The sequence below is a fragment of the Tetranychus urticae genome, chromosome 3 (assembly GCF_039701765.1).
Source record: "Tetranychus urticae isolate SD_2017Ah chromosome 3, NJAU_TeUrti_SD_1.0, whole genome shotgun sequence".
NCBI classification, from domain to species: Eukaryota; Metazoa; Arthropoda; class Arachnida; order Trombidiformes; family Tetranychidae; genus Tetranychus; species Tetranychus urticae.
Window position 1 is genome coordinate 2,105,349 of NC_142960.1, and position 16,022 is coordinate 2,121,370.

Genomic DNA, 16,022 nt, shown 5'->3' on the forward strand with positions numbered 1-16,022 from the left:
ACTCGGATGTGGTTTTGTACCAAAAGCCAATAGTTTGGAAGTAAGAATGGTTAAAACACCAAACTTTCTATTCAAAATCATCGATCAAATTCTTAAGGACAGACTTCTTCAACACATTGAATCCCTAATAGATGTGAACCTTCAATTTGCGTTTCTACCTAACAAAAGCAAGGAACATATGATTTATACCATACTCAAAAGCCAAGCTTACGTGGAGATGGCAATAATTATCCAAATAGACATATCTAAAGCTTTTGATGAGGTCGACTCAAACATTGCCCTTAGAAAAATCCGAAAAACAATGGACCGATCCACCTCAGACCTAATACATTCAGCAGTTCAATCTAGATACGTAATATATGATTCCAAAGAACTACGTGCATACAAACAAGAAACTAAAGGGGTTCCACAAGGGACATCTACAGGCCCATTGTTATTTATTATCTCATTAGACGAAGCACTCAAGAAACTAAGAACACTGGACATCGAAATATGGTCATACGCCGATGATATGGTGGTAATTCTCAGACATTCCCAAAAGAATTATGTAACAGAAGTAATGAACTGTATAAATATAGTCATGAAAGAAATCTCACTAACGGTCAACACTCAAAAGACAAAAATAACTCCAATTCAAACTATAAAAAAAGAAGGATGGTGGATCTTAGGTGAACACATCTTTTCGTATGGCAATCATTTTAATAAATCACGATACGATGATTTATTTAATAAAGAACTTGAAATGATTTTGGATACTAAACTAAAAGTTCAATGGACACTACTTAAACATATCCCTCACAAATATACCAAAATCATACTAAGGAATGGGTAACAGTCTCGATCTGAGGACAAAGGTTGGGCTTTTACATATGTTTTATATTTCACACTTTTTTTAACCAATGGCATTGAATTGAAAACATAATCAAGTACACAGAATATTTTTAGTTTAGTCTACTGTTCATTAACCGTGGAATTAAATTAAAATGTTTAGCAAAATTGACTCCTGGATGTTCCTCATTTAATTGTTCGAACTTAGGAACAAAATTTCTCAGTTTTAAAGTATTGAAAAACTAAAAATTTGAATTCATACTAATCAAATCAAACTAAAGGAAAGGAAACAATAAGTCAGACGATATCGGCTAACCAGGCAATACACGTACTCTCAACTCATCTGTTTTTGGTTTTATTTTTTGTGTTTTATTATATTTTACATTTAATTTAACAATGAATTGAATTGAATTTTAATTTGTGTAACACCATTCTATCCTCAGCATTCAAAAAAACATCAGCTATTGGATAATAATTTAAATGTCTTTGAAACAGGTGTGAAAGCCCCTCCTCTGTCCTCAGATCGAGACTGTTACCAAGGAATGTGATATTCCCAAAATTAGCAAAAAGGGAGTTCTTTATACTGACAATGGCCTCAACAACAGACATCAAACGAAGAATTTCAGCCATGATCACAAATTTCGGCAAAGCAACTAAACAAATACTCACAATAAACAAATATCAGAGTTCACTGAAACTATATGCAAGCTATTCAATCAATACAATTATCACCAAATTGAAAACTGTACTTCATATCAACGCATCAAACTATGAGACAACGGACAAACCTCCAATACCCGACTATTGGCCATCCATGAGGACAGGAATGGATGAGAGAAGATTATATGGCACATGGGAACATATGCTGACAATGAAAAGTATTTCTAAAGTGAGAACCATTATAATAGAACGTAAAGGAAAAGAAATATTAAATGTATATGGTTTTATAGCCCCAGAATCAAAATCCATCCAAGAATCACAATTAGCAACCTTGGAATACATCATCAAAGTCTATTCACATCCATTTACTATAATGCTGACAGAGGAGATGACGAAATGGTTCCAAGGCGACTCAAAATTCATCAGAGGCTTATACATAATTCTACATAAACATAAACAGACACCATGGACCTGGTGTCACTATTCAGAAAAATTGGATACACATTCAAAACCATCATCATGGATCATACTCTCACAATATTGGAACCTGTTAAATGCATCCAGATTCATTGAGGAGCTATCTAACAACATCCACCTGGAAACCTGGAAAGAAATGGATTCAATTTGGCCCTCCCTATATCCTACAGCATCAGCAAAAAAAATATTCAGACTAATAAAGATAGCCCAAATAGCATACTATATTTCATCTAAAATAGACTGCTGTCACGACATTCATCCCTCAAAAAACATTTATAAAAAACTACTGATCCAATGTGAATCAACAAAAAAATGGTTAAATCAACTGACAAAATGGAACACTACCAAAATCGACGCTGATAACATTTCAAATAAGGAATTTGAAAACCTACTAACTGCAATAACCCTGGTGAACGATTGGAACTGTGCATATGAATTAATCACTCAGAATAGCAATGAAATATGAACCCAATATTAACTAACCCCATATTCCACCCAACTCAAAACATGTATTGCCAACCATTACAACCCATACATAAAACATATAATAACCTAAAACGTACTGTACCAACCACAACATAAAACAATTTACAGTCACCATTGAGAAACTGCACCTCGCTAGAAATAGCTTATTTACACTATTCATCGGGCAGTGAAATTCATGATTTTCAATCTTCCTTATTAGATCGAATTCAGCCTCAAACTTTGTTTTAATCTGATTTGGCGAGTTTTTTTATTAAAATTTCACGAAAGAAAGTTGAATTAAGTCAATTGATAATTAAAGAAATTGAATCAAAAATCGACCAAATTCAAAAGTAGATAAAACTCCTCCTTAATAGGGACCATTGAAAAAATTAAGTGCAGTTTCTCAATGGTGACTGTAATATAAATAAAAAAGAGATGATGATTGCCACGGCTACAGGGGGGTGGTACCAAAAACCACTCAGCCACATGGCTTCAAGTCGACTCACAGAGTCTGACCATCATTTGCGAAACATTTCCATTTAAACATTCTCGCCTTGTTTTTTTTGATTATTGTAATTTATAAATTGGCTTTTCTCTTGTTGTGGAAACACCACTAATATATTATTATCAATGATGAGTGCAATCGAAGACGATGTAAGAATAATGACCTGTGTTTATTTAATCGATATTTACCATGTCTGGATAAACTCAACCTTGTTTTACTAATAAATTTTCCTTTCACTTTTAGGACATTGATGAAACTGTCTTGGAAAGACTTTATGGTTTGACCGAAATGTTTCCCGATTGTGTACGGAATGCATCTTATTCTGTCGTCGATGGTACAATTAGAGCAGTTAAAGCTGGATATCAATTTAGTCGTAATTCAGTTTGGGTTACATTTACATCAAGCATTGTGCTGTTTGGACCAATTTGGGTAGAAATAGAAAGATCTACCATTGAAAAAGAACTACAAAGACAGGTAAAATGTCTAAAACATCATCAATATTATCATAGCTATAACTCCACTTTCCAATCTTTTCATTTTTACAGTTATTACTTGGACCCCGTGGGTGATGTTCTAGCATATTATTAGTATTTTGATATTTTGAAACGAACCGTAGCTGATTAAATGCATGAAACTTTAATCAATTTTGTGTTTAATTTAAGTCGATCCATTAAATATGTTCGCGTAATCATAATTTCTCAAGTTTCAACTTTCGTGCATTCTCTATAAGTAATATTTGGAGGAGGTGAGTGAAATAATTATCTTATCTGAGTGTTTGCCAAACAATTAAAGATTAAAATGGTCATCTCATATTTATAAAGAAAGCGTGTCCATTTTATTGCAATCAATTGTTTAATCAACATTTAAGATGATTCTTTACATATCCCTTTCCAATGTTACATCTTACGTGTAAGAGCCTTTTGATCTGGCCTCATAAATAATACACAGAATATTAACGAATTCTTGAAGATAACTCTTTATTTAGCGGTACAAATACTGAAAATTGTTGTGAAAATGCTGTGAGTTAGCAAAGTCAGAAGAAAATATGTTGAAGTAAGCATTTGCTTAAAAGAATGATTAAAACTATAAATTTTGCAAACAAGTGACAGTTGCAATTGGAAAACTGAAAATAAAGTGAAAATTTGAAAAGATCATTGTACCTGGGTCAAGTATTTATTTACCTCCATCGAACTCTACTCTGATAGTAAGAAATAACTTGCTGAGGGAAAAGTCTGTAAGCATCTTCAGCAACATATTTTTGCGGTTCAGTTACACCTTCCAACTTGACAATGAAATGAATTGCGCCATCTTTCAGGATACCGGCTGATAGTATTTTTTCAGCGATCAACTCGTTTTTATTAGATGTTGAATTTGAAGAATTAGTTTTGCGCATTATTTCGTCAAACATATCACTGGGAGAATCTTTTTTCTTGAGCTTCCTATCATCTTCATCATCTTCTTCTATCTCGAACTCGGGTTGAATTTTGGAGGCATCATTTTCCTTATTAAAATATTTACTTGAAAAATCCAGACTATCATCTGAATCGTCAACTGTAATATCTTTGTTAGCTATAGATCTATCCAATTCCATTGAAGAATCCTTGGCAACATCCTTTTCCTCATCCTCAGAAGTATCATCTTTGTAGTTACGGGCCGCAGTAGAACGTCCATTTCTACGTGAAGTAGATTTGGTAGTTTTATCTTCATCTGGTGCCAAACGACTACGTTTTCTGTTGTCATTTTCATTCTCATCATCTACATCAGTAGTTTCCTGGCCATCATCCTCATCAATACGAGAACGATTCTTCTCAAACTCTTCAATCAATTCATGGCACTGACAATTTTCAGCAGGTTCCCAAGTATCGTCCTCTGAAGAGTAACCTTTCCACCTGACTTTATATTCAACAACTCCTTCTTCATTAAGTCGCCGGTCAACGATTTCTTCAACAATATATTCTTCAACTTCTTTAGGTTTGCGGCCTTTCTTGCCAGAATTTCCTCGCTTTTTCTTGGTCATCTAAAATAAATGATGAAAAAACAGAAAAATTCAATGAGTCAGACGAGTTGAAAAGCATATGAGCGGTTATAGACACATAAGCGGTTACATTAGACATTAGATTAAATTTCATTAGATTACATTACTGTCGGTATTTGGCAAGTTTAATTTAACATTGAAGATCAATAATTACCTTGTAATAAAACGATTTACCAAATTTAATCACTAGAACAAAGAACTTAAAGTAAACTTATATTATAAATAGCAGGACACTAATACATACAAACACAAGAAAGGATTTGAATCAGTCTCACAAGACAAACTGACTTCTTTAAGATAACTGTTTAATCACGGTTTTGAAGCAACCCAATTGGCTAACTGCACACAGCAACAATCAACTTTAGGCTATATGTGAAGATAATTAGAAGATGCAATTGAAAGATAATAATTTGTGATACCGAGGTCAGTCGAGAAACCAACGTCTGACTGACTGTGAAAAAAATTAGCAGCTCGCAATGACTCAGCTGACTAATTTAAATTTCGCTGTTTCGGCTGGCTAGCCGGTAAAATTTTTTATTTCCTGAAATAATCCTAATTAATGACAAAAACTAATTTTAATCAGCAGAAGACATTTTAATTATCTTGACCATGATTATTCCATCTCATTACTGTCAGATTGAGATAAGCTCCGGCCAGAAACTGTCCAAAAAATAATCGCTGCCATCATCTAATTTTTAACTTTTAATTCACAGCCAACATTTAAAATCATAATTATCTCGCAACATTCGAGATGGCGCCTTATTGATTTTACTGGTTTAAAATTAAATAAATGCCTCAATTTTGTCAGTTTAGATATTTTGATAAAACCAAACAACAACTATTTAATATCGATAAAAAATAGTCCGAAACTGACGATAAGACTGAAAAATATCAGAAGAGCCTGAAATACCCAAAATATGGTCCTCAAAATAAAGAGTTTATTTTCATCATTTAATCTTCAAGAGCAAAGTAATCATAACTGATAACTTGATCCACTGACTCAATTTTAACGCTTTTCTTGTATTGATCTCTTATTGTTTCTTCAAGAAGAGAGATGTTATCTTTTTGACATTGATATCTCATCTATAACAAAAGCAGATGTACTCTTTGTAACCATTTTTTGATACAATCTTTTTGTTTTTACCTCGAAAATAATGAAGTTTTTTCTTACATGGTGAATGTTGGCATTAACTAAATGGATTAATTGGTGTAATAATGATGTAAGCTCACTTGAAACTTTGATATAGTGACCTGACTAACTGAAAACTATTGTTTTATCATATGATGACTGGATTATAAGTTAACAGAACATTTTAGCGATCTTTCCCTTGTTAGGAAGGAGATTATAACAATGTTATCAATCTTTTGCAATGTAAGTTACGGATTTCATACACAATCTCATGAGCGAAATTCCGGGAGCAATTATAATCACCTTTTATTAGATATATATTTACTCGAACATTGTTTTAGATGCTATTCTTTGAACTGCATTCACAATGAATTTCCACATTTTCGCGGCGTTAATTTTGTTTAATTCTTATTTATCTAATTGTTCACCAGCTCCAGATTCAATATGTAATAAAAAAGCTTCCTACATATTTACAGAGCCCACAGGAAATATCTACAGTCCTGGTTATCTCTCCAACTCATCATATCCAGAAGATCTTGATTGTAAATGGACTATTCTCGTCCCTACGAGTGAAGTAAGTTTGTTTTCTGCTTTTTTATGATGTCGACTGCTATTGAAATTTGTAGTTTTACAACCAATGATTCCTTTGTTCAAACTTGAGTTAAACCATTTAACTAATTATAAAAATTCATTTGACTTTTAGTATCTAAGAATCAAGATTGTGGATCTGGATTTGGACGAGGCGATTAGCTGTGAAGGTGATAGCTTGACTTTTAATGTGCTATCAAACAATGAGAGGGTTACAGTTAAACGAATATGTGGGACACAGAAACCTCATGATTTCTTAATTTCAGGCTTTCCTCTACTTTCAATCGAGTTTATAAGTGACTATATTTTCTCAGGACGAGGTTTCCATATTTCATGGTCAACTCAGAAAAAGGTTAACCTATGCAAACCAAATGAATTTCAGTGTAGTCTTGGAAACTGTGTACCTCTTTCGACCATCTGTAATGGTAAATTTGATTGTGATGATGGGTCAGATGAGTTAAAATGTCCCAAAAAAACAACTGCCGAGTATACCTGTGGAAATACAAAGATAAATCCTGATACAAGTGGATACACTTTCAGAATCCTTGGAGGTGATCCAGTTATTCCAGGAAGCTGGCCATGGCAAGCAGATTTACAACTTTCAATTATGTGGCCATCTGGACATTTTTGTGGTGGTGCTTTGATTCATCCACAATATGTGTTAACTGCTGGTCATTGCATTGCTGCGTAATAATTTTAATTTCATGAGCTTTTCCATTTTAAATATTTTCATTCATATATTCTTTAAATACTTTCTTTCAGATATCCTAAACCTGAGTTAGTGAGAGTGGTACTGGGCAATCATAATTCATTCAAGAAGGATAACTTCGAACAAATTCGTTTGGTTGATTCCATAGTAACTTACAATGCTACACCTCCAGCATTTGATTTTATCAACGATATTTCGCTGATAAAACTAAAAGTTCCAATCAGCATATCGGATGGAGTAAATCCTGTTTGTTTAGCCGATTCGTTAAAACCACTAAAGACTGGGACTAAATGTTACGTTACTGGTTGGGGCTCAACTCATGGAACTGGAAATAGTGGAATTCTTAAGCAACTTCCAGTCGAAATAGTAGATTTGAAAGAATGTGCTGATGCCATAAATGAAGCTGGTGAAGTCGATTTAGAAGGAAAAGGTCAAGTTTGTGTAAGAGCTGGAGGAGGAGGCACAGGAGTTTGTAGTGGTGACTCTGGTGGACCATTAGTTTGTCAAGTTGATAATCAATGGTATCTTTACGGAGTAGCCAGCAAAGTTACACGGGGAACAATACTTGGTCCGATTTGTGGCGAGGGTAAAGGTAATGCAGTATACGCAACTGTTGCAAGTAAACTATCTTGGATCAGGGATGTCATGAAACAACTTGATCAAATGCCTTGATGCTTAAAGCTCTTATCTATTATTGGCAATTGTTTAAATGCCAAAATGTTGCCATCAATTGAAAAAAATATGTAGTTGTAAGAAATGAATAAAGAAGTCATTATATTAAAAATGGACATTTACTGAAAAATTCATTATATTCGCATATTGTTGAACTTAGAGAGAATGATTATCTATTCGGATGAATTTTATAAAACATCAATTCTTTCAAATTTTTGGTCTAATTTTGTAATTGTTTCACAAGAAATCTATCTTTTTGACATTGATATCTCATCTAAAATAACAAAAAGCAAATGCACTCTTTGTAACCATTTTTGATACAATCTTTTCGTTGGTTTTTTTCCTGGAAAATAATGAAATTTTTTTTAATGGTGAACGCTGAAATTAACAACAATATAATAATTCAGGAGCGATTAAAATCATTCGCCATTGGATATAAGTTTGACTCAAACATCGTTTTAGATACTATTCTATTCTTCTTTCAACTGTATTCACAATGAACATCCACATTTTTGTAGCGGTGATTTTGTTTAATTCGTATTTATCTAATTGTTCACCAGCTCCAGATTCAATATGTAATAAAAAAGCTTCCTACATTTTTACAGAACCAACAGGAAATATCTACAGTCCTGGTTATCTCTCCAACTCATCATACCCAGAAGATCTTGATTGTCAATGGACTATTCTCGTCCCTACGAGTGAAGTAAGTTTGACTTCTGCTTTTAATGATGTTGACTGCTATTGAAATTTGAAGCTTTAGATTTCTTTGTTCAAGTTTGAATTAACTCAGTTAAATTTTACTTTTAGTATTTAAGAATCAAGATTGAGGATCTGGACTTGGATGAGACGAGCAACTGTGACGGTGATAGCTTGACTTTTAATGTGCTATCAAACATTAGCAAGAGCTTTCTATACAGACGAATATGTGGCACAGAGAAACCTAACGATTTCTTAGTTGCAAACTTTCCTCTACTTTCAATCGAGTTTAAAAGTGACTATATTTTCTCAGGACGAGGTTTCCATATTTCATGGTCAACTCAGAAAAAAATTAACTCATGCAAACCAAATGAAATTCAATGTAGTCTTGGAAACTGTTTCCCTCTTTCATCCTTATGCGATGGTAAATTTGATTGTTATGATGGATCAGATGAGTTAGAATGTCCCAATAAACCGACTGCCGAGTATACCTGTGGAAATACAAAGATAAATCCTGATACAAGTGGATACACTTTCAGAATTCTTGGAGGTGATCCAGTTATTCCAGGAAGCTGGCCATGGCAAGCAGATTTGCAATTTTCAATTATGTGGCCATCAGGACATTTTTGTGGCGGAGCTTTGATTCATCCACAATACGTGTTGACTGCTGGTCATTGCATTGCTGCGTAATTATTTTATTTCCATGAGTTCTTCTATTGTGAATTATTGATTCTTAACTTTAAATATCTTCTTTCAGATATCCTAAACCTGAGTCGGTGAGAGTGGTCCTTGGGAATCACAATTCATTCAAGAAGGATAACTTTGAACAAATTCGTTTGGTTGATTCCATAGTAACTTACAATGCTACACCTCCAGAATATGATTTTATGAACGATATTTCACTGATAAAATTAAAAGTTCCAATCAACATAACAGATGGAGTAAATCCTGTTTGTTTAGCTGATTCGTTAAAACCACTGAAGACTGGGACTAAATGTTACGTTACCGGTTGGGGAGATACTCATGGAACTGGAAATAGTGGAATTCTTAAGCAACTTCCAGTCGAAATAGTAGATTTGAAAGAATGTGCTGATCCTGATTCGGTCGATTTAGAAGGAAAAGGTCAAGTTTGTGTGAGAGCTGGAGGAGGAGGCACAGGAGTTTGTAGTGGTGACTCTGGTGGGCCATTGGTTTGTCTAGTTGATAATCAATGGTATCTTTACGGAATAGCTAGCCAAGTTACAGGGGCAACACTACTTGGTCCGATTTGTGGCGAAGGTAAAGGTAATGCAGTATACGCCACTGTTGCAAGTAAATTATCTTGGATCAACGATAGAATTAAGGAACTCGAGCAAATGCCTTGATGCTTGAAGCACGAATGTGATCTTATCTATTATTGGTATCTATGAAATTGCAACATATTGGTATAAATTGAAATAAATCTGTAGTTTTAAGAAATTAATAAAGAAGTCATTAGAGTAAAAAATGTACATTTACTGTTAATTTCATTATATTCGCATATTGGTTAGGTTAAAGAGAATAATTGTCAAGTTGGTTGAAATAAGCATCGATTTCCAACGATGCGAAAACTGGTTAACTATTAAAGTCAAGGTGAATGTATGATAGAAAAAGGTCTTTACGTGAAATAACTTGAAAAGGAATGAAATTGTTCAGCTTCCATATCTTAGCAGTAAATGTTTATGAAAGGCTGAAGGGGGGTTACAATAGTTTATGAAAAAAATGTTGGCCAATGTTGATCTAATAGCGATATCGTGATAGCTGATGAAGTCCCCAAAATAGGCAAGCATTGAAACCAAGAGAGAAAATGTGTAATAGCAATAAACCCACCGAAATACCACCAATAGCACCACCACGCTTTTCAAGATAACGACGAAGGTTTTCACCACAACTCTGGAAAAAATATTCAGAATGTTAATTATATGAGTTCAAAAATAATTGATTTGTGAAAAAAAATTTAAGCAGACCAAGGCAATCTGAATATAACATTCAAAGCTTGAATTGAGTATCATAACATCAATTCAATCAAATTTTGGGTCTACAGTTTGTTTGACTTTTACATTTACCCTGATATTGATGTTATTGGTTCTTTCTGATGAACACGAAGCCGGATCATCCAGGCCATAGTTTTCATAATCCAAACGGTCGCGAGCTCCACAACATACAAGCTGAATCAGATTTGATGAAAAAGATGTTAAAGAAATATGTTTGATAAATTTTGGACAAGCTTGAACACTTACTCTGTACTGAATCAAATTCATGAATCTTTTAGAATCCAAATTTGTATTAAACATTCGTATGTGATTCAGCATTTGCTCGGTCAATTCCGCTTGGAGCTGGGGAAGAAAATTAAATTTCATTTTTGTTAGCAATAAATTGTATTCGTAACAGTATTACACATAACACAGATCTCGAAGTCAATCATTCAATTTCTGGATAAATTGTAAACAGCCCTCGGTTAAAACAGCAGACAAGAAAATATTTCAAGATTATATTCCGGACAAGCCTTGCTCATGTTATTAGAAAATTATTTAATTTCTAACCTTAGATAGCCTAATTTTTGTTTGCAATTAATGTCTTGTGTTATAGATTTGCAATCTCAACTCATGTTAGTTATCGTCAGGATAATCTTTGTTTGCTCTTGATTTCAATGTTTGAGGAACATACTTTTTATTCAATAAACAATAATGTGATCATAAAAATGATCAGAGTTTATCCAGAAATTAAAGAATGAATTTAGACAATTTAGAGTATGAACTTACAGCTTCACCGCCAGCAGTTTTCCAGACCAAGACACAACATGTAACTTCCAAAGCCATACAGATACCAGTAATAAAAACATACTAAACATAGATTGAATAAAATAGGTTGGATTCATTTATTATTCAATAATAATCAAACTAATAGTTTGTAAATTGTTTAAATGTGGACTTACGAAGGCTAGAAGACATGGACTCTCAACGGCAGCACCGAGACAACCAATGAAAGAAATGATAATGATTAAAGCACCAATTGCCATACAAATGTAAGTTGAAATGTAGTACCGTTGGATCTCAAGTGCCTTAGTGTATTCATATAAAGTATCATCGGTCCTGATTATTATTCCAACGGTTAATAAAGTTGCTCCAAGGCACTGAAAGACAGGTAATCATGAAAATTAGTTTAAATTACAATAAATAAGGATTTTTGGTAAACATACCCAAGTCACAAAATTAAATCCAAAAATGAAATACTTGAAGCAAGGTAGAGCAGAGTCTGGGGTTGCGAAGTCCCAAACCGTCATGTTTTTAAGTTAATTTAGCTTTGTACGTAAATTAAATTTGGTTGAAATTGAATTGATGAAATTCAAATTAAATTGTAAACAGTGATAGAAAAATATTTTCACAATTAACCAAGAATCAATTGATTACTCTATATGGATGGTAATAACGTTGATATTAGGGGAAGAAAGTAACTGTGTGATAAATGATAAGGTAAGACAAAAAGGTAGAAATCACAAGAAAATGGTGAATCAAGTTTAATCAACGTTACCATGAGAGCGCGATTAAGTTATAATAATTTTGTTTACTTTGGAGGGGCAATTGTTACAGGTTTATAACAGATAAAAAAATGATTCATGATTTCTAGATAGATAAGGTTTGAATTTATTTTTATCATTTCTTTTTTATTTTATTTCAGATCAGTTGAAATTGAAAGTTTAAGCAAGTCGATATTATCAACAAGCTACGGAATTTATGCTGGAATAGAGGAGATTTTCACAAGAAAATGATTATTCAGGACATCTGAAAGATTGTAAAGCTTATCAATTTTATGAATCATTTAGTCGCCTCTCAAGTTTTTACATTGAATGATAAGTTTGATTGTGTAAACAGAGAAGCTTGGATGAGCATTTGTTTGACATTGTTTTTAAAAACAAGTAGACATTTATGAAGAGTTGATCAGGCAATCATAGCTGGGCGACCGCTTTTAGCAACTGTATCTTGAATTGCATAGACCTGAGATGACAATCCCACAAGTATTTCATGTTGACGTCTAATTATGGCAAATAATTCTTCAGGTGTGTAAGATTTATTAAAGGTTTGGATTAAAGTTTGGAGATCCTTTATCTGTTCTTGATAAACTTTAACCCGCTCTTCAAATTTTTCAATCCTTGTTTGAAAATATTTATCAACGAATGGACTATTGAAGTGAAGATTCTCAGGTGAGTTGTAAATACTTCTAAATGCTACTCCAGATTTACTCAAACGATAGGACATTTCAGCATCGTGTAACAATTCTCTAGCTTCTTTCTTCAATGAATCAACAGTCTTGGTACATCTTTGAATTTCAATTTCCAATTTAGGTAATACTGCCTTGATGTTCTCGTCCATTTCCGTTTCAATTTGCACAATTGGTTCGATGGTAAATCGTTGACAACAATTCTCCTCTCTAATCATTTTCTGGTCCTTGATGAATCTCCTTAAATTTTCAACATGAGCCATAAGTTCATCAGGGACAATTTCACGTTCTTTTAAGGTTGCCATGACTGTAAAATAAAAGCAGAAGAGATAATCAGATTAAAGTAAGTAAAATTATGGAGGTTGAAACAACTTACCTATGGATTTAAATTCAAATTTTTAATTATTCAGTAAAAAACAAAGAAAATTATTAAGAAAATAGGAAATGAAAATCAAACAAACACAACCAAGTGAGCGATAAGGGGGTGAGAATAACCGTCGGCTGACTCTCGGCTTAAAACCAGCTCAACTTAAAACCATGGAAACATTGAAACAAATAAGATTTTCATCAACAATTAACTTATCGTAAAAATCAATGCATTTGATCACAGGTAAGTCTTATCAAATTCAAATATGTCAAGACTGGTACTGATCAAGAACCGTACTCACAGGCACTGTACATACTGATTCAAGAATTGTTTTACAAGTGTTTTACCTGCAAACAATATTTAATACATCAACATACCCTCAGTACTCCTCCCTTAACTTTTACAAGCAAAATAAACCTTTGCACAATAAAACTGTTATTTGTTGACTTGAAATAATAATATAATGTTTTGCTAGGAAAAACTACAGCAAACAGTTTACTTGTCGATATAATTTGTGCTTGATTTTAAAACTTCACAGTTGATAATGGACTCACCTACACCCTCATCTGGACCATCTTTTGAAATCGCACCCTTCAGGGCAAATGATTTCATGGGTAAATTTAAGCCTCCTGCTTTCAATGATCCAGCTAGATTCACCAGAAGGATTAGAGACAATCTTCTTTATTACCAAACTAATTATTTTGCCATTTGGCTCATCGCCTGCATTCTTTCTGGGTATGTTTTATAAATAACCACTTTAACTATATACCTGATCAGTGATCACTTTTAAACGGTTCAATTTTTCCAGTATTTAAACTGTCAAATTTTGATGTCAGGCTCTTTGTTTGGTCAATTGTCTTTTGTTTACCCATCTTTTCATTCAACTCGTTTTGTTTTTCATTCATGTCATTGTTTGGATTCAATGACAAAGTTAGTGGAAAGATCTGTAGTAAATTTACCTTTTGTTTCAGTTGAAAAAATTTAAATGATAAGTGTATTTACTAGCTAAGCTAATTTGTAATTTATTTTTAATTATTAGTCATTTATTTTATCTCACCTTAACTATATATTGGCTTTGATCAATTGTTAAAACATTAAATCAATTATTTCTGTTCTGCTTTTTACATGATGTCATGTTGCAGTAGTTGACAACTTGTTCGTTCTGTTCCGTTGTTGTAATTTTTGTTGAAAGATGTGCATTCCTCCTTGAAGATTAATTGAATTATTGGTGACATTGACAGTATTATGTTTCAATCAATTATTCAAACGGAATCACCTGATCAGGTGGTCATTCATCAATCACGTCTCCAGGTGGAAGTAAACAATGTAATCCTTCTCATTGTCCTTGAGACATTAATATCAACTTGTTATAAGTTTTTGCTCAATTTAAGTTATTAATTATGGATTTTTCAGATTAACTAATGTTTATTTTCTTTTATCCACAGAATTTTAAAACCTGATCGAATGATGAAAGGAGTTTTCTCGGCGTATTTATTCACAGTTATTTATCTTCTAGTTGCTTCGAAGCTTCCAATCATCACTAATTTCAAAGAAAGATATGCAGCTGCTTCCATGGCAGTTCTGATTCTATGTATTGGTCTAGTTTTCTACTTTTTCGATGTTTATCTCCTCTTATGGGGAATTCTTACACCTTTGGTTATGATTTTAAGTCATGCAACTTTCCGAGCCCGTAATCTGACCAATAAAATCACTAAACATCTTGAATCTCTTGGTTTCGGAACAACACCGATGGGAAAAGTCCTCACACTGCTTGGCATTGACATTAAATAAGGCACCACCTTACATTCATGATTTAAGAGATTAATAAAACAAGTGGAACCCCCGATCATGACTGATCTTAATTTTTTCACTGAAATACAATAAATTCAATCCATATTTAAAGACTCAAATTCTTGATGAAAAACCATCGTCAATGAGAAATGAGAAAAACTAAAAACTAAAATAAAATCTGGTTATATAGCTGAACAGAATGAAATCTTTCTGTACAGTTAAGGTACTATATTTTTCACTTAACTCTTCACTCGAAAGACATTTTTACTTATCCTTCTAATCCAACAATAAACCATCAACCTGATTAACCAAAAAGTTTTTCCCCCAATGTCAATAGTAAAAGATACGGATTCTGCGTTTTTTCCCCTACCCTGTTTGAACACTAATTTCTCAGTAACCTGAATTCCGAGAAAGTTCGAACTATTTTTTGCGATTGTAGTTTAATCATGGCTTTCATCCTAAGTGAAAATTTTCTTTAGAACCCGTTTAGTTTGGCCACAATCTTCCCGCAAAAATTTCATAGTTTGACTTTATATATTGTATAGATTAATGTTTCTATTATGCGATTCTTATGTTACTGTAAATTCAATTTGCCAACTAATCTTCACTAAAATTGCAAAAATTAAATGAATATTTGATCATAATTTTTCTGACGATAGATAATGCTGTACCAGAAAATAAAATTTTAATTCGAAATGGTAATTTCTCATGATTAATAAATTCTCAATCTCAACGTTGTCAAACATATTGAATTTCAGTTTCAGCACAACACAAATCGGAAAGGTAACAGGTGATTTATTATAACAGAAAAAAATTTTAATTTGGAATAATTATTTCTTATATTAATAATTAACAAATTAACTC

The 16,022-nt window shown here is 33.0% G+C and overlaps 7 protein-coding genes across 7 annotated transcripts; 4 read left to right on the top strand and 3 right to left on the bottom strand.

Annotated features, from left to right (window-relative positions):
* The first annotated feature begins 2,934 nt into the window (after window positions 1-2,934).
* mge (translocase of outer mitochondrial membrane 22 homolog mge) lies at window positions 2,935-3,629 on the top strand. Its single transcript, XM_015933308.3, has 3 exons — window positions 2,935-3,084; window positions 3,179-3,409; window positions 3,481-3,629. The coding sequence occupies exons 1-3, from the start codon at window positions 3,061-3,063 to the stop codon at window positions 3,502-3,504; spliced, it is 279 nt and encodes a 92-aa protein (XP_015788794.1). The 5' UTR covers window positions 2,935-3,060; the 3' UTR covers window positions 3,505-3,629.
* A 258-nt stretch (window positions 3,630-3,887) lies between these two features.
* Window positions 3,888-5,407, bottom strand: LOC107365751 (uncharacterized). The gene is made up of 2 exons (XM_015933307.3): window positions 5,125-5,407; window positions 3,888-4,952 (listed from the first exon to the last, which is right to left on the bottom strand). Exon 2 carries the CDS (start codon window positions 4,950-4,952, stop codon window positions 4,113-4,115), a length of 840 nt encoding a protein of 279 aa, XP_015788793.1. The 5' UTR covers window positions 5,125-5,407; the 3' UTR covers window positions 3,888-4,112.
* Window positions 5,408-6,455: 1,048 nt separating this feature from the next.
* LOC107365753 (chymotrypsin B-like) lies at window positions 6,456-8,184 on the top strand. Its single transcript, XM_015933309.2, has 3 exons — window positions 6,456-6,673; window positions 6,803-7,374; window positions 7,450-8,184. The coding sequence occupies exons 1-3, from the start codon at window positions 6,467-6,469 to the stop codon at window positions 8,066-8,068; spliced, it is 1,398 nt and encodes a 465-aa protein (XP_015788795.1). The 5' UTR covers window positions 6,456-6,466; the 3' UTR covers window positions 8,069-8,184.
* A 196-nt stretch (window positions 8,185-8,380) lies between these two features.
* Window positions 8,381-10,250, top strand: LOC107365760 (chymotrypsin B-like). The gene is made up of 3 exons (XM_015933318.3): window positions 8,381-8,771; window positions 8,876-9,450; window positions 9,522-10,250. Exons 1-3 carry the CDS (start codon window positions 8,565-8,567, stop codon window positions 10,126-10,128), a joined length of 1,389 nt encoding a protein of 462 aa, XP_015788804.1. The 5' UTR covers window positions 8,381-8,564; the 3' UTR covers window positions 10,129-10,250.
* On the bottom strand, window positions 10,238-12,232 carry LOC107365768 (CD9 antigen). The gene is made up of 6 exons (XM_015933337.3): window positions 11,982-12,232; window positions 11,718-11,915; window positions 11,545-11,625; window positions 11,023-11,118; window positions 10,849-10,950; window positions 10,238-10,675 (listed from the first exon to the last, which is right to left on the bottom strand). Exons 1-6 carry the CDS (start codon window positions 12,063-12,065, stop codon window positions 10,523-10,525), a joined length of 714 nt encoding a protein of 237 aa, XP_015788823.1. The 5' UTR covers window positions 12,066-12,232; the 3' UTR covers window positions 10,238-10,522.
* Window positions 12,233-12,402: 170 nt separating this feature from the next.
* LOC107365770 (nucleoporin p58/p45) lies at window positions 12,403-13,482 on the bottom strand. Its single transcript, XM_015933339.3, has 2 exons — window positions 13,377-13,482; window positions 12,403-13,307 (listed from the first exon to the last, which is right to left on the bottom strand). The coding sequence occupies exon 2, from the start codon at window positions 13,303-13,305 to the stop codon at window positions 12,721-12,723; it is 585 nt and encodes a 194-aa protein (XP_015788825.1). The 5' UTR covers window positions 13,306-13,307; window positions 13,377-13,482; the 3' UTR covers window positions 12,403-12,720.
* A 318-nt stretch (window positions 13,483-13,800) lies between these two features.
* Jwa (PRA1 family protein Jwa) lies at window positions 13,801-15,277 on the top strand. The gene is made up of 2 exons (XM_015933340.3): window positions 13,801-14,102; window positions 14,813-15,277. The coding sequence occupies exons 1-2, from the start codon at window positions 13,912-13,914 to the stop codon at window positions 15,156-15,158; spliced, it is 537 nt and encodes a 178-aa protein (XP_015788826.1). The 5' UTR covers window positions 13,801-13,911; the 3' UTR covers window positions 15,159-15,277.
* Window positions 15,278-16,022: the final 745 nt, after the last annotated feature.